Source organism: Rhipicephalus sanguineus, unplaced genomic scaffold, assembly GCF_013339695.2.
Source record: "Rhipicephalus sanguineus isolate Rsan-2018 unplaced genomic scaffold, BIME_Rsan_1.4 Seq832, whole genome shotgun sequence".
NCBI classification, from domain to species: domain Eukaryota; kingdom Metazoa; phylum Arthropoda; class Arachnida; order Ixodida; family Ixodidae; genus Rhipicephalus; species Rhipicephalus sanguineus.
Genome location: NW_023616092.1, coordinates 137,386 through 165,138, shown reverse-complemented (window position 1 = coordinate 165,138; position 27,753 = coordinate 137,386). Strand labels below are relative to the sequence as shown.

The following is a 27,753-nucleotide window of genomic DNA, read 5'->3' as shown; positions in this document are numbered from 1 at the left end:
TTCCCAGAACGTATGGACTGAGATGCGGTAGGAACGTTTGGGGAAGGCCTCCTTCTTAGTGTCACCTTTTGCAGAAGAATGCAGGTGGGGGGCGCTTTCCCGGCGTCGCTGGCGTACTCTGCGAATAAAGCTATTCGGGTATCCATTGTCCTGGAGGTCGGTGATGATCGCTTTTTCTTCTTTTCTCCGTATTTCTTTGGAGCTGCAGACAGCCCCTGCGCGATTCAGGAGTGTGTTGCCCACTGATGTTTTGTGGGCGGTTGGGTGGTTAGAACTGACCTGCAGATATCGAGTCCGGTGTGCGTAGGTTTTCGGTACACCGAGAAGCTCAAACATCCTTTCAGCCCCGCTTTTTGCCGTTTCACTAGCACATCCAGAAAAAGAAGACCATTGTTCCTTTCACATTCCACGGTGAATTGAATCGCCGGTTCCATCGAATTTAGGTGTGCCAGGAAACTGTCGATGTTAGACTCCTTGATCACGCAAAGACGTCATCCACATATCACAAAATATTTTTGGTTGTTCAGCGAACGTGTCCAAAGCGCGTGTTTCGATGTGTTCTATCGTCAAGTTTGCCGCTGTGGCTGAAATGGCGGCTGCCATGGCGGTTCCACTTGTTTGTTGGCAGAATTCACCTCCGACGAAAAAATATGTCGCGACATATTTTTCTGTTGGAGGTGACTCAACGAGGTGACCCACGACTCAACGCTGACACGTTGAGTCGTGGGCGGCGCTGGCACTTGTGGGCGGACGAGGCGGCAGGAAGGCTCAGAAGTCGCTGACGGAGGCGTGTTCAGGCACAGCAGGCCGGCGATCTCCTTGACCACGAACGTCGCATGGAGGCTGGCAGCAGGCCCTTGGACTCGAGTCGGGGTAAGCAAACGGCAGCAGGAACCACGAGTGCCTGATTCCGAAGACCCTTCGACGCTGTCGGGCTCTTCGTACTAGGCTCCGTAGGCCGACAGCACGGACCCTGACACCAGCGTCGTGTCCCTCTGGCTTCTCCGGGTCTCCCTGCCTCGCGTTCCAGCCCGTCATCGTCTTCTTCCCGTCTCCGTGCCACCTTCTCATTGGCTCTCGTCCGCTCACCACGTGCTGTGCCCCGCCAACTTCGTCCTTCTTTTTGTGACGCACGTTTCCGTTGTGTGGTGCCGTTCTCGCGTCACGTCACCGCGTTTACACCCCTCGCGTCACCATCACAACACCGCACCGAGAACACACCGACAACATCGCACTGTTTCACTAAACTCATCACAGGTACGAAGAAAGGAAAGTTGAACAGAAAAAAAAATGTTTGCTGCGAAACATGTTCAGCGAACCCCTGTTTCACCGCGTCGAGAAATTGCTTCGCTTGGTGGCGTGATGTGCACTTGTGCTTATAATTTAGCGTATATGTGAATAATCTTGTACTTACAGAGCTTATATTTGCAGTGTTATTCTATAAGGGCTTTTTGTTCAGAACGTATATTTATTTTAATGTATTTTTTGCCTATGCAGAGTAGCGTGGATGTTTTATTATTTTTTTGTTACATTTTAACACGAAAGTGTTTTATGCCTGTGTCCACCAAGACGTATTCTCGTCACGGCATAACGTCGAAAAAGTGCACATGATCAGACGGCAAATAAAACAGAAAACTTTCCACCAACGGGTGTCGAATCCACGACCCCTCGATCTGCGACAACAGCTGCCGGGCATGCTATTTACTGCGCCACCATCAAACACTGGAGGCCTTACAAACGTGCCTTTTATATCTCACACTTTCCTCTCACAGCTGCTCTTATATTATTTTTTTAGCCAGGGTGTGCAAACACGGACAAAAGAGAGAAGTCAATACACCACGTGCTCTCCACGCTATAGCCGTCTTTCATCCTCCCCTGCGCTCCACGTTCGCTCCACGTGGTGTCTTGACTTCTCTATGTGTCCCTGTTTGCACGCTCTGTCTCTTTAACATGAACACTTACCAGCTAGCTCAGTTCTGTTATTTTAAGCATTATTCTGGTCTATGGGCGACCAAAGAAATTCACCGACAATTACGCTACTGTCTGATGCGAATTCTGAGCGCCGCAGTTTAGGTGTTTTGATTTTATGATAAGCTGAGGCGCGACTGCCTCGCTAACTGCGAGACCGCGGAAGGCAGCACGTTGGCGCGTTCCACAACAGCCACCACAGAGAGGCCTCCGTTCATGCAGCGCTTTATTTCCATATATGGTATCGGTGGACGCTCTCGCCGCATACCTTAGTGATGACGTCATCGGTGACCGCACGATGGCGCGCATTACTGTGGCGCCGCGGAACCTGTCGTCTTGCCGTGGTGGTTTCCTCCTCCACTCGCTCTCCGCACTATCGCCGTCTTTCATCCTCCGCTGCGCTCCACGTTCGCTCTCTTTCGTGAACGTTCGCTCTGCTGGTTACGACGACACCAACGCCGCTTAACGCAGGAACGGCCGACTAAGAGCTGCGCTCTAAAACTTGTTTATTTTGGGCGAACTTGTGCCCGGAAACAAGATGCAAGATCTAAGACTCCGCTACAGCGTCCAACGTACTTTTTTCTCCCAAGCCTCGCAGGTCAACGCACTTTCTCGTGCCCGTGTGCGAAAGGCATGCGTTGAGCTGTCGCAAGAAGGGCGAGCAGGGACAAGGCATTGCAGACGCTATTATACCCTTGTCACACGGGTAGTCTAACCGCAGTTAAGTACGACGGCCGTTAAGTCTAACGGCTGTTGTACCTTGTCACACGACAACCCTAACCGCAGTTAATCCGCTAACGACCGTTTTCGTAAACGGAGGTAGGCAACCCCTGTTAGCGCTGTAAACTGACAACATGGCGGCCCCCATGTCGGACGCGAGCAGCTCGGCTCCCAGTGACATATCGAGCCAAAAGCGTGTCAACTGGACCGTTGCGACGGGGCGTTTATACGCATTTGACAAGATAATTTCCCCTGTTGAATCACCCCATTATGCCGAGATCACATTTTCACCCGAAGGTATTGTCAAAATAATTGAATCACTGAAGATAACTTCATCTGCTGGACCTGATGGTATCAACTCTAAAGTGTTAAAAAATACCAAGTGCATAACCAGTGTTATTCTGTCTCATATTTTCAACAGTCATTGTCATGCAGCACCCTGCCTCATGAATGGAAGTTGGGTAAGATTGTTCCAGTCCCCAAGAAAGGCCCCTCGAGCTACCGCCCGATCTCTCTAACCAGTGTCTGCTCGAAAATCATGGAACATGTCATCTATACTCATACCGTCAATTTTCTCAATTCTGTGAACTTTTTTAATCCGAGTCAACATGGGTTTCAAAAATTCTTTTCCTGCGAAACCCAACTTGCACTATTTCTCCACGATATCATGTTAGCCTCGATCAAACATACCCGTAGACGCCCTTTTCACTGATTTCGAAAAAGCTTTCGACAAAGTACCACATAAACGCTTGCTATTAAAACTTTCGCGACTTAACCTACATCCCCTTGTTTACGATTGGATTAAGGACTTCCTTACTAACCGGCAGCAATTTGTGCATGCAAATAATTCATCATCGACTTCATCTCCTGTCTTATCCGGAGTGCCACAAGGCACTGTATTGGGTCCACTCCTTTTCCTCATCTACATCAACGACCTGCCTAGTAATATTTCTTCAAAAATACGCCTGTTCGCCGACGACTGCGTCATTTATCGCCCGATCATTAGCGTCACCGATAACCTAGCGCTCCAAAACGACTTACTAAAATTAGACAAATGGTGCAGTGATTGGTTAATGCTGGTGAATACTACCAAAACGTCCTTGGTTTCATTTAACAGACGGCACGACTACCCGGCGTTCAAATATTCCCTTAACGGCAGCCTCATCTCCTCAGAACCTAATGCTAAGTACCTAGGTATTACTCTCTGTGACGACCTCACTTTGACCACTCATATAACCAATATTACTAATGCCGCTAACCGTGCTTTAGGCTATCTTAAGCGAAATCTAACATATGCATCTCCTCTGGTGAAACTACTAGCTTACGAAACACTAATCCGACCCAAATTAGAGTACCTATGCTTGTTCCGTCTGGGATCCCCCTGAACGCTTTCTAACCGATCTAATAGAATCAATACAAAACCGCGCAGTTAGATATATTTATTCTGATTACTCTTACACTACTAGTGTAACTAACCTAAAAAAAAAGCAGGCCTGCCTAGTCTTCAGATGCGCCGCAAAATTGCAAGGCTTTCACTCTATCATAAGTTTTTTCATGTTTTGCGTAACTGTTCTCCCATCAATCCAGCTCATCGCATCTCTCAACGCATCAGCCATGATAAAGCCATATACCCTCCCCGTGCCCGCACCGCCACGCATCTGCAATCATTTTTTGTCAAGACTGCCATCGACTGGAACAATCTTCCCGCAGACATCGTCCTTCACGTCAATCATGCCAATTTCACGAACTCCGTTGAGTCACACTTTGTAAATAAGAACTAACTTGTTTGTTTCTCCCACCCCTCATGTAAAACCCTGTGACAGGGTCCTTGAGGTATTTTCAATAAATAAATAAATAAATATAAATAAATAAATTACCGGCTTTGAGGTCCAACACCAGAAACCTGCAGATATATAAGTCCATGGTGGAGACCTTGAACTCCGACCTGCCGGCGGGCGAACAACCGTATAGCGTCAAGCAGGTACGGCAGAAGCTTGAGAATTTGAACAGGCAATACAGGTGAGCGTTATTTTCATCTTTGTTGCCACTTTATGTGACGTGTATAAGCACTACAACGGAAGACTTTCTATTTTAACTAGGCTTCCACCTTCACCACGCGGTAGCTACCGCGACGCGTAGCTACGCGTTGGAAACGAATCTTTTTGCGCAGAATGGCGCAGTTCTTCAACTTGTGCACTCATTTGCTACTAATGGCACTATGCATTTTCAAAGTCAGCCCTGACTAAAGCTGAAACTTCGTGCTCGTTACACGCGTACAAGTTTGCCCGTGGTGCAAAAATCTCGTGTGCCTTTCACGAGATCGATACACGGCTGCATTCGTTCATTGAGCAGCGGTTCACGCTATTTGATAGACGCGCAACAGAACACGCTGCTGACGCGTCCATAATCGGGCGTGAAGCCCTGTACAAGGCGGTGTCGCACGAACGCAGCCATGTATAAACTAAATAACCTTTGGAAGCGCTAGAGTAGAGGCGCACAAGCCCACGTCTATTTAATATTTGGCGTGTTTCGCGCACTTTTGTTTTTTCTCGTAAAAAGCAACCAGCCAGGTTCCAACAAAAAATAAATGATTGGTTCGAGGCTTATTTGAGGCGAGGAACATTTTCCCGATTAACATTTGACCATTTCGAGCAAGAATAAAAAAGTTGGCAAATTAAAGTTAATTAATTATTAAAGACTTACTCGAAAAAATACAAGTTAATGTACACACGGCTACCACTAATATACATCAGGTAAAATTTTGCTACAGCACATGCTTTTTTTATTATTTTGGGTCTAGTTAGCTGGGACACCCTGTATATGTTTATAAGCTGCAAAATTTTAAGCATTCGTGAAAACTTTTTTTGCAGAAAGCTGAGACGTTGTGGAACCACAACAGGTGCTTAAGGAATAGAGTGGCCATTTTATTGGCAGCTGCATTCTTTCCTCGGATCCCTGCCAATCACGACAGTGACCTGATCGAGGAAAGCTTGGAGGTAATCAGCTGTTTTCACCATAACGCTACAACTAGTAACAGGTTATTGCTATACACCAACTTGATGGATGTTATGAGTATGCTGTGCAGTATTGCGTGTGATGAGTAGCGCACCACATTGCAAATTGACCAAGAAAGCCTGTAAGCATGTCATTCTTTATTATTTTTTCTTGCAGTTAACCCATCACATCCCACAAGATAGCAATAGAGGCTGCACTTAGTTGCGTCCAAGCTCATACTCCGGCATGACCACTGTATTCAATTTAAAGTAAACCATACATTTCACCAGGTGCTGTAGAGGTTTATGTCCAATCGAAGGTGTTTCTTGCTAAGGAGATGTGAACTAGTACAGTTTGTTTTTATAAGTTTTCTTCTCCTGTCATGGACAGGTGCCAATAGTTGATCAAGCACCGCGGGCAGTGAACTTGTGGCCACATACCCCACAGAAGAAGGCAAAATGCAGCGACAGCTGACCCTGTGACCATCGTGGATGGGGATTCCACTGTGGAGACCGAAGCCCAGGCAGCTGAACGAAGCGCGAGTAGCACAGCAGCACAAATGGCAGCACAAGCAACAAAAAGAAAAGTAAAAAGCGTCCAGCAAGCGCAATGCTGCATGACCTCATGGCACTTCATGAAAAAGCCGAAGAACGTGCGGCCAAGGCTGCCAGTGACAGCTTGGAGCTCAAGAAAGAGCTTGTTGCTCTCCAAAAAGAGTCAAACAACTTGCACAAAGGCATGCTTGAAATGATGAGTGCATACTTATCGTCAACGAAACTAAAGGAATAAATTTTATTTCATCACTGTTATTTGTTCGATGAAAGTTTATCAACTATTGAACTCAATCCAATATTATCATGTACTTGCATGTCAATGCAGGGCATCATACACTGTGCATCTTCACAAACGTTCGAAAAAGTAATACAATGCATGTTAGCAGAATTTCATCAAAATATCAGCTCGACGCAAGGTAACTTGCCAGGGCGTAGCGAACAGCAACGCCCGAAGGCTCCGTTCTGTTGCTGGTGCATGATGGCTGAGGAAGCCCTGCTCTCGCATACGTGCCTCGTCAAGCCAACTTACATCACAGCAGTCAGTTCCTCACAGATGTTGTGTAACACACAACATGTGCAGATGATAGCGTTAACATTAGTGATGTCGCACTCCAGTCCTTTTAGTAGACACGAAAACGTGCCTTTAACCGCCCAAACGCATTCTCAACAATGCGCCCGGCACTGCACAGGCGACAATTGAATACCGCTGTAGACGAGCCTGGTGGACCTGCATTGGGAAACGGCTTCATTGTGTGAGTCTGTAGGGGGAATGCTTGATCGGCAAGCTACAACAGTTCCAGTGTGACTCCCCCATAACTTTTCCTTCCGCTTTGAAGAGAGCTGCCAGGCGACCCAACGTTTGTGTATAAGAACTTGTAGTTGTGGTCGGCTACAGCCAAAAGGATGGTGCTGTACCACCCTTTATAGTTGATGTAATCCGAGGCGTGTTCTACTGGCGGGCACACCTCAATGTGGCAGCCGTCAAGAGTGCCTACACCTTGCGGAAAACCGGTCACCGCCCTAAATTGGCGAAGGTGTTCCGCCAACTCAGTTTGTTTGGTGAATTTCACAAACTTTCGTCCCAGCTTGCGCACTACGACGGCGCAGAACTCGCGAAATATGGTGTTAATAGTTGACCCACTTAGGCCAAAGCGTTCGCGATAGTTCTTTCTTCCGCTGACAACGCCAGGCGATACAAAGTAACAGCGACACGCTTGTCTAAGGGAACTGCTATTCGCATGGCGGTGTCTTTGCGCTGCATGCACTCACACACACACTCTGAATGTACCTGAATGTGCTGCCCATCACTCTGAAATGAGCCTTAAATTTACTCTCCGGCAGGTGGGGCACTGTTGTTTCATACCACGACTGCCCTCGCAGATATGCCCGCGATCGTCGCTCGCAGGGGCACAAACGCGCAATCACTTCAGCAAGTCGCCGACACATTCTTTCGGCGCTTTCTCGCTCCTCGTCTGCTGCGTCGATTTCTTCAAGCAGACACAGTTGAACCCGACGCTGATGAAGGGCTCCTTCGTACACGGTGAACATTGTCCAGAACTCGTCGTCCTCATGGTCACTTCGTTCCACAGCACCGCGCTGCGCCATCAGTTTCCATCTGTAGTCCGCTAGAACGTGCCACTGCGTAGTCTCGAGTACCTGGTAATCAATTTACGCCAAAGTGCACACATTAATCGACCTAGTAAATATGCTGGGGGTTACTTAAGCGTAGTCGCGATCACGCGGAGACGATGGGACAGCTGCGATCAACCTCCAGCAAGAAAACTACTCCGGCTAGTAGTGGCTTATACCATGGCTACCACGGAGGAAGGAAAGAGAGGAGAGGGCATGCCCAGCCGGCGCGCTGCGGGAAAATGTGGAGGAAATGACGTCATGGCGGCCATATTCACTGGGCACAATGGCGGCGTTTTGTTATTGATGTGGTGCGGTGCGGCATCGGTCCGGCGGTTCAGCGGCGGTGTGCGCGTTTTCGTGGGCCTCGCACCTAACGTGGCGTGCTGCAGTTGTACGACAGCATCCATTCTTTGTGCCGCATTATTAGCTACGCGGTGTTCTCCCGGGGTGGCTGTAACCAGAATTCTGAACTAGAAAGCGTGGAACGAGCGCGCGTATACGTACTTACTTTGGATTTGCAGTGTCCAGCAAAATCATGCTGAAGAGCCATAGAAGATAGCAACTGTGCTCCAGAATCTGTTCAATGAATGCCTTGCAAGGTCAGTGACAGTTATGCGGTGTGTAATTATGACAGCGGACGATGCATTGCGGCCGCAGGTCCTTATTCAAGACTGTAATTGAATCTGTTTTCATGTTCCTTTACAGTTACAGCATGCTTGTGCGTATTAAATTCCTGTTCTGCTTCGCTTAATATGCTCGCTTTTTCGCAGTATTGTCTGTATTCGAGCAAAACTCGTTAAATGTCTACTCACACTGCACAAGGTCACCAGGTGCACCTCGTTGAATGCGCGTGGGACAAAGCCGTTCAAACGATGGTGACCAAATTATTTTAGAACTCAAGACAGAAGGAGCAAAAACATTTTAATGACACTTAGACAAGTACAAGTACGGAGGAAAATTGTGAACACACACGAGCAGTACATACAATTCAGTGACGTGCAAAAATATTTCACAAATATGTGACTATAGCAATCGAAAAATCTGTCACGTTGTTAGTCTTTAAAAACAAAAAAAAGAATCCACTTTCTTGAGCAGTGGCAGCATGTATTTCAAGCCTTTTCGGGGAAGGTGTAGGTGTACCATTCAAATGCAAATTAGAGACTGAATACGGAGTAGAAGCATAGGTCAGCAAAACTTGTGGAGCCCACTCACTCACTTATTAAATATTTTTTGCGCTTAGGGCTCACTCGGACTCCACCTCACGAAAATTTTTCTTCAACCGGACTCACTCGAACTCAAATTCACCCCTCACAGCCTGATCCGAGTCTGACTAAGCTCCGAGTGAGTTTATTCATGAGTTAGCCTAGAATTAGCTTTTTCAACCATGCTGTCACTGCTCTTTAACGCCAATACCTCACGTTATCGGTGCTCTTCCGGGCACCTTTTGATACAGTACCTTCGAATAGTGAGTGCTCGCAAACCAGTACAGTCATTTTTCTTGAAAGGATAAAAACATAAGATGTGTTTATCAAGAACTTCCCTAGAAGAGTTGGCGAGGTGGGTAGGTGAAGGCATCTCCATCCGCAATTCGCGCCTCTGATCAATAAACATTTAAATGGGGCATGAACGTCACTGCTTTGGAATAGGTTTGAGTAGACGTGAGTATAAACGTGAATTCAGGTAATGCTGATAGTAATGCTGAAGACTAGTAGATAGCTCGGCAAAAACAGTGGAACTCACTCAAGACTCACTAAAGAAATATATCTTGTGCTTTGGGCTCGCTCAGACTCGCCAAACTTTTTTCCTGAGCCTAACTTACTCGGACTCACACTCATGAAAATTTTCTTCAACCGGACTCACTCGGACTCACCAAAATATTACTCACGCAGACTTACTCAGACTCACGGCTCGACTCTGAGTGAGTGGACTCATGAGTGAGTTCGCCAACCTGTAGTAAGAAGTGGTGTGCAATATGAATACCAATACAATAGGGAGTACACACAAGTGTTAGACTTCTGTGGGCTTAATTCTGAGAGAAGGGCACATGATCATTTCAGTGTAATGAACATAAAGTGTACCCAAAACACAGTTTTGGTGCATTACACCCATTCAGGTGTGGGATGCCATAGTCATTTCATCCAATTATAAACATATCCATTGATTAATTGTGCATTGAAACGAGAGGCAAGCACAGAACATCTCAGTATACTCAGCTGCATTTAGACGTTAGGGCATCACACATAAGAGCATCACACACATAAGAAACATTGATTTGGACTACAAAAGCAGATAGCAGAGACATAGGGATAGAAAAAACGATATTGTTACTTAGCCAATTAAATGTTCGAATGGAATGCTATTGCCCTTTAAACTGGGTCAGTTTTGTGAACATTTGGCGCACCTGACTGCTGTGAAAACTTTGCGTTGTCTGCTTACCGACATGATATAGGCGCACATTCAAGTAAGACTCTGCGACACTTCTTAAAAGATGGACATAGTGATTCTCCAGTGGTGAATTATCAAACATGTGTGTGTGCAGTTCTGCAAAGAGTTGTTTATGCTGCAGTGATTCAAGCACTTGGAGTACAAGGTCCTGCAAGAGTGATCTTGATGCTAACATCTTCATGTGCACAGCCCATCGAAGAAGAGATTCTGATTTCTTGCAAATTTCAAGGACACTTTTAGATGGGTAGTGAAGCGCCCCCCTGCTTTTCCTTTGAATGAATGCAGTGTCTGCTGCACCTGAAGTGCTAAACAATGCTTCACTACAATGGGCACACATCAGCTTTGAGCCCAGCTTGTTTGCCACATAGCCAGCAATGTAGGCAACAGCCCGACTTCCAAAATCACTTATGTGTTCGAATGATGCACAGTAATCATGTTCGCTGACTACATAACTATGCTCAACGGTCTCTTCAGACAAGAGCTGCCTCCTCTGAATGGTGGCATTCAGCAGTTCTGTTGCTGAATGCCTCTTGGTTGAGCTGCATGACAGTATAGTTATGCGGTCCAGCACTTGACAATTGCCAGAAACAACATCAGACAGTTCATTTTGGACGATCACTTTTTAAATGCTGCTTGAAATTGTTGGGATGTCGGGTTGTCGTTGTGCCCTCCATGTGCTCTAATTAAGCCAAAAAATAATTCCAAATGATCCTGGCAAATTTTATGCCCAGGAATGTACTTTAGTATCTTCTTTTTACAAATGAGAAAATCATACATGGCTAACAGACTGTTCATGCATATTATGAAGCCCAAAAAGCCAGTTTTCCGCCCCGTTTCTATTAAATTTCTTCTGTTTGCAGGCTCTTTCAAGAGGGAAAGGTATCGTATTGTGCTGTCAAACAATTCTTTGATGTTATTTACATTCTGTTCATTGACTGGTTTTTTCCACCCTCCCTGATGCATGCTGCGGGAATTGAGTATGTCAAAGAGGTTATTAATAATCACTAAAAATTCCTCAGTTGCCTCCGAATTTGCGAATCCTCTCAAGCACATTGCCCTACATTCAGCAATTGCTGTTGCCACGGATAGGCTCATCACCTGGGCTGCCAGGCGGACCTTCATTGGTTGCCTTTGCCACTCGATGTGAGCCCTTCGCAACTTATTTGCCAGATGCACTCCCTCCTTATCTTGCAAGTCATGAAGTGCTTCTATGTGCGCCCACGATACAACTTTTCCATCCTGGTTAATAAAATATTTGTGGTGTGCAAAGGCATTTCTCACCAGCTTTAGCATGTGGCAGGGATCAAGAAAAGCTGCAACTGGTTCGTTAGTAGCTGGGTGCTTGAAGGTTGTTTGAAGGTTCTGAATATCTGCAAAATTGCAACCTAATTCTTGAAGCATTGCAATGTTAGCTGGCGCACCATCGCATGTCAGAGAAACAATCATGGCCCCTGCTTCATGAGCTGTCAGCAAGCTCTGCCTAACTAAGTTCGCTCGCTGCTCACCTACAAGCCCATCAACTAGGAAGTAGCCAAGAGGAACTTTCCAATGGCCATTAATGGAGACAGCCATTATCACGAAGGCGGCTTTTGCCTGTGGCAAGCAGTCACCTTCGGTTCCTGCGCCCATGTCTACATAGCCTTCAAAGTGACCACTTTGCCACTGTACCTGCTGTCTAATTGACATCTCGTCAACTATGAGGCTGCACACAGCTTGATGTCCTCGACTGCTAGTTTCTAAGCATTTCAATTTTAATGCAGTCACAGCCTCTTTAGAGAATCCCGCTTTTCCTTCAACACTCTCATACCATTTTCTTAATGTTCGAGGGTGTGGCAGGCATGTGTCAAAGACTTCCCTTACATATTGATATGCCCGAGGAGAGTAGAAGTTCAAGGTAAGAGCAAAAGCCCTTAGCTCAGGTGAATACTTTCGGGGGTGTTGTCCTGTCTGTTTTGCGATCTGTCGTTTCAAAAGATGCTGATTTGCTGCACCCAGAGTGTCAAGCACTGAAACCTGCTCTCTGAGCAAAATGTTTTCTTTGGTTAGTGTTTTCAAAACTGATTTCAATTCGGCATTTTGTTTTTTAAGGCGCCTCTTGGACTGCTGAAGTCTTTTGATTGCTTTCCTTGATCTTTGCTGCTCTGAGGCAAGTCTTGCTGTGCGAGCTCGCAAAAAAGCCTTTTCAGGGGTGTCGACCTACAATGCAAAACCAGATAGAACAAAACACTAACTTGTCAGGTGGTAACGTGCGTCACTTGTGAAAGGCTGAAACACTTCTAATAACAATATGACTGAGCCAGGGAATTTGGACATTGAGCCATAATTTTTCCTTATTCCTGCTCCTTCTGTTGACACTTGCACTTATGGTATTTAAAACATTCAAATGTAGGACAACCTTGTACTATCATATCTTGGTCGCCTCTAAAAAGACCTCATCGATATTAGCCAACCATTTTCTATAACTTGGAGCACAGGTCATTCGTCATTTAATATTGCAGTCATCAATTGATTTGTATGTCATGCAGATAAACATGGCATGTACAGTTTGCATGCGTTGCTTTGATCAAATTATGACTTTAACACCCTTTCTTGTCTTGTTATTTTATTAGTTTACTGAACTAAATATTGGGACTGGTTGTGCTACTCTTGATGTATACACGTGCATTGCTTTGGTCTGATAGCTTGCATTTGTTCATCTTCTTTACCTTTGCCTGCTTTCTTTTTCTTGGTGTTTCAAATGGTGCCAGCATGTCTTCTGGCCTTTGTAATTCCTGTGGAAGTAGATGATACCATCTTAATAAAAAAACGGTTATTTGTAATTCTGACAATGCTGATATTCACAGGGGCTTGCATAGCCAGTTTTAAGAGGTACTGCTGCACACTTAATAGCATTTTGAACTATAATTGAACTATTAAAATAATTGAACTATACTGCTTCTCGAAAAATTGAGGTGGGCTAGTACATGCATTGCTTCTTATCAGGACACTGCAACCACATAACTAAAGGAAAGTGCATATTATGTTAGTAAAGCCTCAGCTAGAGAAGGTATCACTTGGTATATCATTCAACATTTATGTCACGTGGAAGTGTGTGTTTACCTGCTCATGGGCCGGCTCCCATTGAATACCAGCAACTTGGCCGGATGGACCTGGTGTGGCGATGCTGGCCTGTGCTTCACTCTCCTCACCAATATCCATGGGAGTCTTTTAGAAAGAGCACGTGTTAGAAATTTTTACTTCTACATCAACTGTAACATCAGTTTACTTATAACAGAGGACAAGCATGCCTGATGAGTAGAACAGAGGTGAATTTTCACCTGTACAAGTGCTGGCTCGATGAAATGACTGGCACTTAGGTTGGAGGGATCTGGGTCAGGTAAACTGATTGGATCTGCACTTTCATGCTGTATATCCATGGCTTCCTAAAAGCAAGAATACCTATGCTATTCAGTGGTTTGCTCTTCAGCAAAGTGTTCAAAGTAGTGAGCTAATGAGCTTAATAATAAAAAAAACGAGAGGGGAAAAGTGATGTGCACCTGTTGGAGTGTGGACTGCCCGTGGAAGCCTGCAGCTAAGTCAGGCGATGCAGGTGTGGAGAGGCAAGCTTGGAGGCCTTCATGAGAAGTTGCAGCAACCTGATAGTGATATATCACTGCTAGTTAAAAATGCCTTCATGAAAAGCTGTACAAAGCATTACAGATGAAGCGAGGCATTGAAACTGGAGGAATGAGTGCAATATAACTGTCATTCCCACAGTTTCTGCATATTGCTTTACTTGCATTGCATTGTACAAATACACATTGAATTCTAATGCACCAAGTACAACCACAATATTTTATTGTTGAGTGGCTGCTTCAAGCATAACTTGGCCTGTAAGCATATTATAATGATCAAGTGAAGTGTTTACCTGTGCAAGCAGCAGCAAGCCTTCAGCGCAACCTTGCATGAGCTGAGGGGAATCAAAGGATGAATCGGTGCTTGCTGCATCAGGTGCTCTATCACCTTGTTGTACTGGATGAGGTAGCTGGGGGATTAAAAACTTAGTATTACAATTGTAGATCGGATGTAAAAAAAAAACAAGAAAAGAAATAACAATGGCACAGGGGTTGCATTACTTCATATCAATATAAATTAACCATGTATACGTGATGCAAGAGGCACTTACAAAACTCTTGCTTTTGATTACCACGTTTATATCTAAATTTCTAGATGCTGGTTATGAAATTGCTACCTTAAGTTTTTTTTTGCACCCCACCAATTCGTGCACAGAGTACTAACAGGTATGAGTATGTGCTGTTAAATTTTAAGAGAAAAATATAATTTCGTCAGTGATGTCAAAAGAAGGAAGCCTGAATAGATATGAACTGGTGCATGATAATTTGTTTATTATTTAATTGCTTATTTATTTATTTTGAATTATAACATTTATTGTATGTCAATCCTTTTTATCATTTACCACTATAATGCTAGCGACATACAGGTATCAAGATCGTTTACCAGAGAGAGAAAAATATAAATCGTGAACTATGTATAAGAGAACGGAAATCGGTTCCAAAGTTCATTCATTCTCACCAAGAGAGTAGGAACTGCATGCTCTCGTAGGCGGACTTTGAACGCGGACGTGCGATCAAAATGCTCCTCTAAGAAATGCTTCGAACAAACATGAGCTTCCTTTGCAGGTTCCCGGCGAATATGCGGGGGCCAAATTGCTTCTATCCACTTTGTCCGACGAACGGCATCTTTGGGAAACCTGATAATGGATGGTTACACAACATATGTATTGCACAGTAATGTATACACGCAGCATAACATGTTATATTATAAATCTACAGAACGATTGCCACTATGCGAATTCGCTTGGCCTCTACTCTAACGCGTCCACCGAATAAGTAAATTTACTTACAAATGGTAGGAGGTGGCTGGTACTCCTTGTGAGCCGCGCGACTTGCATCCTGGCACACAGCTGGGCATTGCGGCTGTGACCGCGCACACAGCGACGTGCTCGCATGGAGCTTCGAGGGATTTTTGAAGTTTTAAGGCGCGAATAAGACACGGACGAAGAATAGGAACACACACGCTCCGTGTGTGTGTTCCTATTCTTCGTCCGTGTCTTATTCGCGCCTTAAAACTTCAAATATGTGTAACCAACAAGCCCAGTCTGCCATTCTCACATCGTATTAAAAAAGGCGCTCCGTGTGTGTGTTCCTATTCTTCGTCCGTGTCTTATTCGCGCCTTAAAACTTCAAATATGTGTAACCAACAAGCCCAGTCTGCCATTCTCACATCGTATATAAAAAAGGCGCTCCGTGTGTGTGTTCCTATTCTTCGTCCGTGTCTTATTCGCGCCTTAAAACTTCAAATATGTGTAACCAACAAGCCCAGTCTGCCATTCTCACATCGTATATAGGCGCTCCGTGTGTGTGTTCCTATTCTTCGTCTGTGTCTTATTCGCGCCTTAAAACTTCAAATATGTGTAACCAACAAGCCCAGTCTGCCATTCTCACTTCGAGGGATAGTGCCAACGCAGTAAGACGTGCCGCTCGTACTATTCGAAATCCTCAGGTACACAATCATATCCTGCTTTCGTTAAGAAAGGAGGAATGCTGTGTTTGTTTACGGGCGCTGTTTGAACCGGGCGGGCATCCTTGAAGGCTGTGTCCGCGCGTGAACCACCCCTTCCCCACCACGCAAGGCGCTTAGCTATGTTCCCGATAAGGGAGACAGAAACAAGCGCCTTCTCTCTCCTGTTCTCAAATAACTAGCCACTTATCTCGGAGACATCTTCCCTCGCATTCGGCTGGCTTTCCCCGCCGTCCTTGGCGGCTGTGTCCGCGCGTGATCCATCCGGGAGACCTCTTCCCACGCATTCCTTCGGCTGGCTTTCCCAGCTTTCGTCCTAACGCGATCCTCGCCTTTAAGTTCTCCGTAAATACCAGTGCGCGTGATCCACACCAGAGACATCTTCTCACGCACCTTCAGTTGGTGTTCGCTGCTTCGTCCTAATGAAATCCTGGCCTTTGGGATATCCGTTGAAACAGTACGCTTCGGACATAAGGGAAGCGAAACAAGGAGGCCGCCGCAACCTCAACGGGCTGTCACGTATACATGCTCCACCGACGCCGATTTTAGTGGCATAACTACGGGCCTCCGGGTTTATTGCAGAGAAGACATGTTTTTGTATCGCCGTGCCTAGCTCACAGCCTGGCCGAAAGTTCCATAAAGCCCAAAGAGAAGCGTAAAAGAAAAGCGATCTGAAAGAAGCTGTACAAATTTCGGCGCCTGGTTCGTTGCGCGGCAATGAATTGGCTGGTCCGACATAACATCTTTATTTTCACAAGAACTGTTCAAATAAAAAAAAACTTAACGTGCAACTAGCGGAGTTTATTGTAAACGGCGGCAGTGCAAGAGTACAATACCCAGACGGAGAGGTTTCGTCAGCCGTATCGCGGCAGAACAGCGCGTTAAAATCCGTTCAGTTGGTTTCGGATAGCACCGGCGCGCGCGCCGCGCAGCCCACGTGCTTTTCGAGCCGGAGAGAGAGTCGCGCCTTTCGCTTCACATTCGGATGTAAAAAAGAGAGGAGAATTTGCCCAGTCAATATGGCCGACTTCCGGCTTCACCGCGGCTTCACAACGAGTGACGTCAGGGCCTCTCCTCAGTATATTCCTTCCTCCATGATGGCTACGAAGCCAACAGCAATCAGTGTTGGCAGACTGACACCGATTTTCGCTAAAGTTACCGAAACAACACACAACGCATGCTGCAAACGTGTGACAGCGCCTCTGTCTGGTTTACGTTAACTGTGGTTACGTCCGCTAACTGCAGTTGGGTATCACAGCGGTTAAGCTTACCCGTGTGACAAGGGTATAAGACAGCGACTCGCTGCGCTCCGCGTTCGCCCTCTTTCATCTTCGTTTGCTGCATGGCGACGCCGCTCAACGCAGGAACGGACGCCTTAGAAATGCGCTCTAAAGTCTTCCGTTTTCCACGAGAACGACTACGCATCGCAACAGCGTGCGTCCCACGAAAGCGGGAAATGCGAACCGAAGCCGCGTCCCGGCGCTCCTGGCGTTCTTCCATCGCCACGAACGTTTCTTAAAAGGGAAACAAGAAATTAGTTTAGGCTCATAAATTATACCTTGGGAACTCTAGTGTCGTTAACTTCAGTGTCATAGGCTAAATGATAGATGAAAACACCAATGTTAAATATCACTTTGAAATTTTCAGCCGAAATCTCCGATGGTAACGTCACGGATTTCAATGTTTTTTGTTTATTTTGCCCACTGTGGCTGAAAGGGCCGCTCACCAGGCCACATAGCAAATTTTAGTTAGACGCTGGAAGTTCTTGTGCGCAGAATGAAGAGCAGTATGCCGCAAGAATTTTTCAAATCGGTTCATTACGAGCTCAGAAAAACAATAATTTGTAGCGGCGCGAAACCATGATGCGAGGAGGCGAGCTTCAAACCCTTGCCACTCGCCCCGTGAAGCCTTAGCAAGCCAAATCGCTTCCCTGCCCTCTTCACTTGACACATACGCATGAACACGTCATGCGCATGCATGGTCACGTGCGCATGACGTGCCCGAGCCAGCCCGAGCACGCGAGCGGCGTTGCACAACCGCTACCTTTTAGATGCGAAGTATCTTAAGGCGGAGCTCAATCCGGTGGTGGTGGTGGTGTGCGGCGTGACCTCCCTTACTGCGCATGCGCATACCTCTCCACACCCTCCTCTCCCCTTCCCCTCTCCGCATACCCTCTCCCCTTCCCCTCCACATACCCTGTCCCCTCCCCCTCTCCCCTCCCCCTCTCCCATACCCATCCCCCTTTCCAATTTTCCTCTGAAACGCGGGCTAGACATGCCGAAATTCTCTCCTGCGCAACGCCGCGATTAGCTCGAGCGCATGCGCGTCCCCTCCCCTTCTCTCCTCTCCTACCTGCCCCCCTCTCGCCTGCCTGTCGACCGCGTTCCCCGCTCGCCCTGTGAGAATTAACGGCCAGGCTAGATGGAAGATACGACGCGCGTAGCGTCCCTCTTCGCGTTCCACGACGCGAGGTCGGTAGCATGCCCAATGAACGCCAACGGAACGCGATCGTGCAAGTGCTCCGGCTTCGCATCGCCTCCTGGTCCCCTTTAGCGCGAGATGGTGTAACTTTTTTTTATGTAGCGGCTGTGGGCGTTGTGTCGGCGTTCTCTGTGGTATACTGCCGTTTCTGCGGGACGGGCATGAAAGTTGCGACATTTGTACGGGAACGAGAGTGGCGGTATCATGAGCCGTGCCGCATTGACGTTTACTTGGACGCGGTAGAACAAATGAGCATAATGAGTGCTCGAACGCGCAAGAACATTACTTTCGTTTCCAGGGCTGGCGTCTGCTCGATGCGCTAACCACGGGGACACGAACGCATGGGAACGGAGGCACATTAGCCCCGCATCTCGCTGCTATTCACGAAAAAAAAATGAAAAGACGCACACATTCCCTTTGTGTGTCTCATTATTTCTCTCAGGTTTTATTAATGTATTCAAGCAACAAATTACACAAACTACACATGTCGTGTCAAATAATTATCGCAGTGTCACGTGCTACTGTTGGCGACGTCAGAGCACAGTCGTCTACGTAGAGAGACGTCACAGCACTACCATCTACGTAGGGTCATTCTGTCATGTACGTCTCCCCTCATTCTCAGGGCGCGCGCCCGCGAGAGGAAGGGCAAGCAGCGTTCGCTTTGAAATTTGACCCATTTGCGCGGCGCTTAGCGTTGCAAATTTGGGCGGACGTGATCGTGAACGCCCAGTGTATGCATTGCGCTCGTCAGCTCAAAATTTTCAAACCTGGTGAGGGGCCCTTTAAAGAAATTTCCTCAAACATGGTATAACAAGTCTCTGGCTCCCTCAGAAAACAATTCGTTTTATTTTTACCGATTAAGGACTACCGAGGCCACTATGGACGCCGCCAAATTCTATGACGTCACTGCGACTGGTGCATGAACTTCAAGGTGGCGACACAAACCGCATTTTCTTTTTGCGCGTTTTCTCGCTTACGAAGCGTTTTCTCGCAGAAGCCGTGGTGTTTTAGGGGCGAAGCTCCTTAAGGCGGCACCCGTTCGTCCCTCGTAGTCGTAGTAGCAGTAGTGCGTAACCAGTCGTAACGCTAGTACCAGATCTTGACCTCCAAGGTGGTGCCGGTGGGAGATTTTTCCTGTGCGTTGTTGAACAAGGAAAAATTCGCAGCGTGCGCGTTAACTAAAAGCCGTATTCTTCTGTCTCTCATTCCCCATTAGCAGCCATTGGCATGTTCCAGTAGGAAACGTTAGTAGAAGTAGAATTGTAAGTGTTAGCTAAAAGCCGACTTCTTCTGTCTCTCATTCCCATTAGCAGCCATTGTTTACCTCCAAGGTAGTGCCTGGTGAGATTTCTCCTGTGCGTGATTAAACAATAAATATTTTGGTCAAAACGCCGTTGATTGATGAAATAAACCAACGAGAGACGCCAGATGTTTTCTAAAAGCAAAACGAAAGAACGCCAGATGTTTCTAAGCAAAACGAAAAGACGCCAGCTGCTTAACGAAAGACGCCAGATGTTTTCTAAAGCAATGGTTTTCTAATCAATGAAAATTCACAGCGTACATGTAAAATTAAAGTGAGCTGCAAGTCGTCATAACTCATCGAACCTTTAGTATAACGCGCCCGATCTCACGTCGGTGATGATGTATTGGGCAGAATTCACGGAAGATTCACGGTTTACCGATGAACCTCCGCAGCTTCGCCCACTCATCATCATTCACTCCGTGGATATGCTGTGATTTTTTTGTTAAAAGGAAAGGGCAATTTAGTAATAGGAGAAAAAACGCTTTTCTGTTTAGTGCTCTTTAGCGTGTATCCACACGACGGACTTATCCGCGGAAATCTCGTCCGCGGACGATCGTTCCGCCGCCCGTCCGGCTGCAAAGCACATCCAGACGACGGACGAAGCGAGTAGACGGACGTGCCGCAGCAAAAAACATGGCGGCACTGTCTGAAGCGAGAGCTGCCCGCTTCGAATCTTTAAGCTCTTCGTCTCGCATTGCGTGGGTTGTTAGTCCCAAACTGACGATTGTGTCGGTTTTAGGTTTGTGTCCTCAAGCTTCGCCGGCAACGTATTCATGACAATTTGGTACTGTTTCCGAGCGCCGTACTCGTTTTCTGAGAGCTGTAGGCTTAGCGAGTGCCTCTATTAACAGAACATAAATAAGCTCGGTGATCTGCGGTAGCGCGAGTGCTACCAAATCCCAGAGGTCATAATAATGTGCGAATGCTTGCTTGTTCCTTTTTTCTCTAGATGGCGCGAGCAGTCTGAAAGTCGAAAACACATTCATCGCTACCAAAATTATTGAAGGTTTTTATGTTTCCGTCTACGGCGCAGAGTTTCTTTTAAGTTGAAGATGGAGTTACTAATGGAGTTCCATACGAGAAAAGAAAAAGCAGCGCTTGTTGCCAGACCGATAATGGCACCTTCGGCTAAATTTGTTGTGTTATTCCGCCGAATCCGAATGCGAAAAAGCTTGGCATTTTCCGTCCGCGACGTCCGCGGACGAGGCACGGATGGCACAAATCCGTGACGCGGGGTCACGTGATGCGCCGTCCGCGGCGGAAAAGACGGATTCGGTCCGTCGTGTGGATACACCCTTAAAGGGCCCCTAAACCACTCAGAGGTCGAAATCTAGTTGTGGCGTTGCAGTTGTACACGAGTCTACAGCGAACGCTGGTGTAATTTGCACGCGGTTTCTCATTTCACTCTTTTCTTTGCTACGCTGCGTTCGTCGGCTCGTCTATCCACTCTTCGAGTGCCCTTCCTCGGCGTCCGAGCTGAACCGCGAGAAGCGCGCGCATCTGCTAGCAGAAATCAGGCTCTTATTCGCACACTGACAGCGTTTCGTGCTCGCGACGTCCCCTAATCATACAGGTGACGTCATGACGACTGTTGTCGATAGAGGAAAGACACGGAGAGGAGCTGTCGAGCGTCTGTTGGTGGTTTAGTGGCCCTTTAAAAGTGATGTCACTGCCGCTCGGAAAGTTTTGTTGCGGTGGAAATGAGAGGAATGTTACAGAAGAGTTGATCTGGGCCAGTTGGTTCATGATACTTGACGAAAGCCAGCAAAAAACGGGACACGAGAAAAGGCAGACACACACACCGCTGGAATGTTAGTCACATCGGCGGATACGAGCATGTTCTTGTCCCATAAACAAGTAATTACAGTCTTATTCTCGGAAACGGGTCAGAAAATGATTCCTAGCTTCACCCAACAGTGATGTGTAGGACGAACAATTGGTTGAAGCAAAAACACACGCAGATAGATTTATTTTGGTTGGACAAAATAATGCATGACTCAAAATTGTATTTCACACACTTATCGCAGCTTCTATTTACGTCATAAAGTTTTTCTGTTTTTTTTTTTCGCGCGTTGAAAGGTGAAGCTTGGTGTTTATGCCGGCGCTGCCTTCTCTGCTACGCCTAATGCGGGGCGTTCCCTTGGCCTTGTGATTTCGTGTCGTGATGCTGCTGTCTTGTTTATTGGCTGTCTTCAGCCCAAACCATGGAGTATTCCTCAGTGAGGAAGCTTTTCTTCCAGTGAGGCCGCGTTATGTCACTTTTAGAGAAGCCCTCCAAGAGTTTTTTTTTTTTTTTTTTTTTTAAGCACTGCATCACTACCGACCGCATCAACGAGTAGTGGCGCTCGCCAGATTTATTACGGGCGGAACTGACGCTTTGGAGCTCAGGCCTATGATTGGGTAAATGTAACGTTAGCAAATATCGTGGCATTGCATCAAAAAGGGAATATTATTGGGTTTTCTTTTTCTTTAGCATGATTTTGGACTGCATGCCGAATAGACCAAATCTTTCAGATTTTTCAGTCTGAAAACGGAAGGCCGAGCGAAGAATACGTCGAACGCCACGGCAGTGGAAAAAACGCACGGGGACGCTTCAGCGCCGTTGTTTGAAGAAGCTGAAGGGAAAAAAATTGGCCGCGTATCTGCGTGCTTCGGTGCAAATGTCATCGAAAGACGATAGTCTGCTGCCGGCCGTACTACACAATCTTGGTCTCATCCGCGGCCACCCGTGATGCTGTTCTCGTACCATTTTCATCCTGGCATGATGAATGCAATGGAGGTTCGTTTGAACAGATTTCATTTTACCGCATTATCACTGCTGGCATGCCAGAACCCAGGACCACTGCCAGGTGGCAGCACCATGTAGTTGGCAGAGGGCTTTTTCGTGCATAGCGCACATTTTCAGCGCAGCCTAAGAAACACTAGGATCTTTAGAATTACGTATCTATGTACTTTCTAGTGACGCAACACACCACCTAATACTTACGTATCGATGTTGCGCCTCAGATATGCGTAATATTTCCTTTTTGATCGACAATGTTCACAAGTATGAACGCAGCTACCAGTTCAAGATGGCTGGGTGTTCAGCAAGTACTTAAATTGGCCGGGTGGCTGAATCTTGTGACAGACAGACAGACAGACAGACAGACAGACCAAAATTTCTGAGTTCAAGTATCCCAAGAAAGCTGTCGTCTTTAAGGTGGTAGGCCACTAAAAACAATTTTAGGACAGCCAGCGTTGAATAACATTTCTTCAAAACAGCATGTCTTATTTAACTTACCCAGCCATTTATAGTGCAAAATACAAATATTTATTTTGGGGGGGAAGTGGTCTTTGTCAAAAATTTCATTAAAATGGTAGTCACGTCAGCCGTGATAAGGGACTAATGGGTGGCTTAACTCAGTAAAGACTTGGCCATTGTGTAACTAAAGGTTAGAGCTACGCAATGACTAGGATAATATTATGCAGTAAATATCAAGGAAGTAATCTTAAAAAAACGAAAAAGACGGGGGAAAAAGCCAATTTAGACTAAACCTGTTTCCAAATCTCCTGTGAATTCAAAAATATCCATCAGTTTATTTTATTCAAGTTCACTGCACAGATATAAATGTTGTAAACTATTATACAACATTTCAGTTCGAAGTACACTGAGAAAGAAGTTATGAAAGTTAGCGTCACATGATTTCGAGCAAATTCTTATTTTGAGAAAAACGCAAATAAAGCTTTCAGAGCTTGTAAGAGATGTGCGTCCCCCTTGTGGCCGTTTTTAGAGAGTTTAAAACAACTAGAAACACAGACTTATTTAATGACATCCTCTTATGTAACAGTCAAAATAAAATTAATAAAGTAGTTTGAATATTAATATATAGACGAAAGAACACTTACTTTCGAAAAAAAAAACAATGTGGTTTCGGTTTTGCTATACGAGCATGGGTTATGGAAAACTTGCTGTAACTTGCAAACTAATGAAGATAGAGGCTAATTTTTGTTGCAACATATTTTTGAATGTTTGGACGTGCTCAAAAACTAAAAATCGACCTCCTGCAAAAATTAGACTTTGGAGGTGGCCTACCACCTTACAATCTAAGAGCGTTGATATAGACGCTGTCGCAAGAGAGCACTACAACTACAAAGCATGATAAAGACGTTTGCGAGCTGCCTCGTTTCGCACGCGCACTTCACTCTTGAAGCACCACGTTGTTTGTGCTGTCTCAGCGTGTCATCAATACGTTGGAAAATCGGGCAAAATGAATTGTTTTCTAGAAACGTTGGCGCACAATGACACGCAAGATTCCCGTACGGAGGAGTTTTCAGCTCATGCCATTCGCCGCGCTTTGCACGATAGTGGCAAGTGAAATGTGGTTACGTGACCTGGCGGAGATCGTGTTGAGGGTAGGCGTCCTTTATATTGTGTTTTGAATTTTCTAGGCTCAATAACTGCGGACTGCGTGCTCCTATGGCTGCCATTCTTGCTGCACCATCTCTCGGCCTTCTGTCTACGCAACCCGCAAGTAAAAAATATAAAACAATGAGGTTTTGAAGAGTGTTGGAGGGACCTTTAACCTTGCTGAGGGATCCTCCGTGAAGGTTTCCTTGGCGCTTCTTCAGCATTTCCTCGTGTAGGTTGCTTCAGCCGCATTCATGCGTACACCGCTACTGACCACGAATTAGCGCTCCGCCTCACTGCTGGTCTGGCCTGGTTGGTACATCATTCGGAAGGAACAAAGAGCGTTAGAGATGGCTCAATGAAAGAACGACAGACAGCGTGCGCGCTATCGCCCGCGTGGGGCGGAGAAACGTAAGGATAGCGAGCAGATTATATGCAGTCAATCGCAAAAACAAGAGCTCGATTGTCGTCGTTTTCTATAGGCCTGCATGGTATTGAATGCTCTCGAACCGGTCTGCTGGCGGCCAGCGCAGCAGCTGTGGTCGAGACTAATCCGGCTCTCTGGCGCTGTTTTCTGCTAGGACCCCGTCCGTCGTGTCAGAAGTAGGATCGTCCGCATAGGAGTTGTACGCGTCCACGACAAATCCGGATTCGGTCCACCGTCTGAATGAACCAGAGCTCAGCTCATGGGTACAGGTACGACGGGCTCCCGTTGTCCCATCGACGCCAGGATCCACGCGTCTGCGTCAGCAACTTCTCCCCGCTAAGTACTGTACAAGAATTGACAGCTGAGCTAATTGGCAGTAGTTCTTATAGAAAGCAGCGCGACTTCAGTTGCGAATTAAGGGCTCTCGTTTGTCTTTCTGTCTTCTTCGCTTGTCCGTGTCATTATTTGCGCATTTTTCTTTATATTTAGCTCCCCCGAAAATACCACTGGAGTGTGTGTATTTATCCTTATCGCTGATCGTTTCTCAAGCAGATTTAGTTTGACGGCCAGACTTAGCATTCGTAGGTTATCGGCGTACTAAAAAATTACACCATCTTTCGCTAAAGGGGACCATGAGGCGATGCGAAGCCGGAACACTTGCACGATCGCGTTCCGTTGGCGTTCATTGGGCATGCTACACCTCGCGTCGTGGAACGCGAAGTGGAACGCTACGCGCGTCGGATCTTCCATCTAGCCTGGCCGTTAATTCTCACAGGGCGAGCGGGGAACGCGGTCGATAGGCGGGCGAGAGGGGGGCAGGGTAGGAGAGGAGAGAGAAGGGAGGGGACGCGCATGCGCTCGAGCTCATCGCGTCGTTGCGCAGGAGAGAATTTCGGCATGTCTAGCCCGCGTTTCAGAGGAAAAGTGGAAAGGGGGATGGGTATGGGAGAGGGTATGTGGAGAGGGGGAGGGGACAGGGTATGTGGAGGGGGAAGGGGAGAGGGTATGTGGAGAGGGAAGGAGAGGAGGTGTGTGGAGAGGGTACGCGCATGCGCAGTAAGGGCGGTCACGCCGCACACCACCACCACCACCACCGGATTGAGCTCCGCCTAAAGGTACTTCGCATCTAAAAATTGTGATTATGAGGGACGTCCTAGTGGGGCGCTCCGGAAATTTCGACCACCTGGGTTCTTTAACGCGCACCTAAATCTAAGTACACGGGCCGCAAACATTTTCGCCTCGAACGAAAACGCAGCGGCCGCGGGCGGCATTCGATCCCGCGACCTCTGGGTCAGCAGTCGAGCGCCATAACCACTACACCCCCGAGGTTTTGGGACGTTAAACCCCAGATATTATTATTATTAAAGAAAATTTGAGCAACCTCTACCGCTGCGGCACCTGGCATCGCAGTGTTTGACAATGCGCTATAAGGCCAAGCCTCCGAGATTTGACACGCCGGCAGGTTCTGCTCCGGCGGTCTGATTCGCCATGCTCCGCAGTAGAGCTGTGCACGGGCCGTTTTCCGAGCCCGAGCCCGGCCCGGGCCCGCTGACTTTGTCGAAGGCCCGCCCGAGCCCGACGGCAAAGGGCTGCGAGCCCGCCCGGCCCGGCCCGACGTACGAAAACACAATCCCGGGCCGGCCGGACCGGCCCGGCTTTTTGAAGGTTCGCTGCGAAAACAAACATCGTTTTCCGGTAATTGGCATTTATTGGGCATATCAAATATGATCATACGACGAACAGTCTCTGTTACACAGATTACAAATTGTCGTGCAAAAATAGCAAGCAGTCCAACGATTCCGGGATCAACGAAGTGCGGCGCTTTTGCATTATGTAGCCCGCCGAACTGAAGTTACGTTCGCTGCTTGCACTCGTCGCCGGAATTGCTCATATCTTTTTTGACAGCCTGGCAAGCTTGGCAATTTCTTTGCATCGCATACCTGCGCAGCGCGGCACTTTTGCTATACAGGTAGACTGCCTCATGCCAGCAACAATGGAGTTCGCTCGCCAAAGCCGTCACGTGTATGGGGTATGCCCATGCAAGCGTCAGTTTGCACGAAGGCGATCTACGTCGAGTCGCTCGTCGCTGTCGCGTGCATTTTCACTCATATGGGATTTGGCCTTAAATCTAACGCGAACAGTCGCGTGGCGCCGTCACTAGCTCAGGTGGTGTTACTTCTATGTTTGTCGGAGTGCAACAGAGGCAGTGCTTTACCTGCTCCCCTTTTGTTTAAAGCAGCGAATGGAAAGGAAAAGCGGTAAAGGGCGGTCGCGGAAAAGGCGCTGTATGCGTGCTGGAAAACAATTGCCGCTCATTCTATATATTTCGGGCTTGAGTCGGGCTTTGCGCCAGGCCCGAGCCCGGCCCGATAAAACTCCAAGTAGCCCGAGCCCGGCCCGGCCCGCGCTGAAAGTACGTCGGCCCGCCCGAGCCCGGCCCGCGGGCCGGGTCGGGCTCGGGCTTTCGGGCTACCCGGAGCCCGTGCACACCTCTACTCCGCAGCATAAAACCGCAATGCGCAGCGCGCTCCCGGCTCCCCGAGTTACCCGAGTGGTTGCTGTTAGCCGAGGCGTGCTAGAACCTCTGAAACTTCGTAAAGACACACTTTGAAGAAAGCGCGCCTCCTCTCTTTTCTCCTTCTTGCCGCAGTCTCCGACCGTGGCGCCGCGTCGCTATTGGCCAATAGGTGTCACGTGGGACCGCGCGCAGATCGGTTTCTACAATAGCTCTCGACTGCCATCTTGGTCCAGATCTCTCCGTGCGCTGGCGGAGATCGCATGTGTCGCGTGTACGCGTACTTGCTGCGGCGTGTGCATTGTGCTACAGCGTAACTTTGAGTACAAGGGAAGCCGAAACAGGTTTTAACGACGTAAAACTCCTCGCGACACTTCAGTAGACGCGACGAGTTACGCAGGCATATGATTGCTCCAAATTGAGAAATTCAGGCAATATCTTCGACTGGAGTTATAGTACCTCAGTGTAGCACGTCTCAAGGTTTCCGCAATTTGCTGTGAGTTATAACATCGCACACAGGCTAAATTTCACAAAGGACGTCGCCGTTTCCCTTCGATGCTCTAACACAGCTTCTGTGGTCTCTTTACTTTGTATCAACAATAGACTTTCTGATTTATATGGATCAAAGCAGTGGTTATACTACGTGCGCCTAGCATTACAACAGACAGACAGACAGACAGACAGACAGACAGACAGACAGACAGACAGACAGACAACAGACAGACAGACGACAGGCAGGCAGACAGA

At 47.3% G+C, this 27,753-nt stretch overlaps 1 protein-coding gene across 1 annotated transcript; it reads right to left on the bottom strand.

Moving 5' to 3' along the window:
* Positions 1 to 12,931: 12,931 nt before the first annotated feature.
* LOC119378422 (uncharacterized) lies at positions 12,932 to 15,076 on the bottom strand. Its single transcript, XM_037647578.2, has 6 exons — positions 14,886 to 15,076; positions 14,221 to 14,337; positions 13,850 to 13,948; positions 13,631 to 13,735; positions 13,413 to 13,517; positions 12,932 to 13,084 (listed from the first exon to the last, which is right to left on the bottom strand). The coding sequence occupies exons 2-6, from the start codon at positions 14,257 to 14,259 to the stop codon at positions 12,932 to 12,934; spliced, it is 501 nt and encodes a 166-aa protein (XP_037503506.1). The 5' UTR covers positions 14,260 to 14,337; positions 14,886 to 15,076.
* Between the last annotated feature and the right edge of the window lie 12,677 nt (positions 15,077 to 27,753).

Excerpts from the sequence above, each read along its gene's own strand:
- LOC119378422 (XM_037647578.2), bottom strand. The coding sequence starts at position 14,259 with ATGCAAGGTTGCGCTGAAGGCTTGCTGCTGCTTGCACAG. Across the intron at positions 13,949-14,220 it reads GCTTGCTGCTGCTTGCACAG|GTTGCTGCAACTTCTCATGA; the intron begins GTAAACACTTCA and ends TATCACTATCAG. Across the intron at positions 13,518-13,630 it reads TCGAGCCAGCACTTGTACAG|ACTCCCATGGATATTGGTGA; the intron begins GTGAAAATTCAC and ends TCTTTCTAAAAG.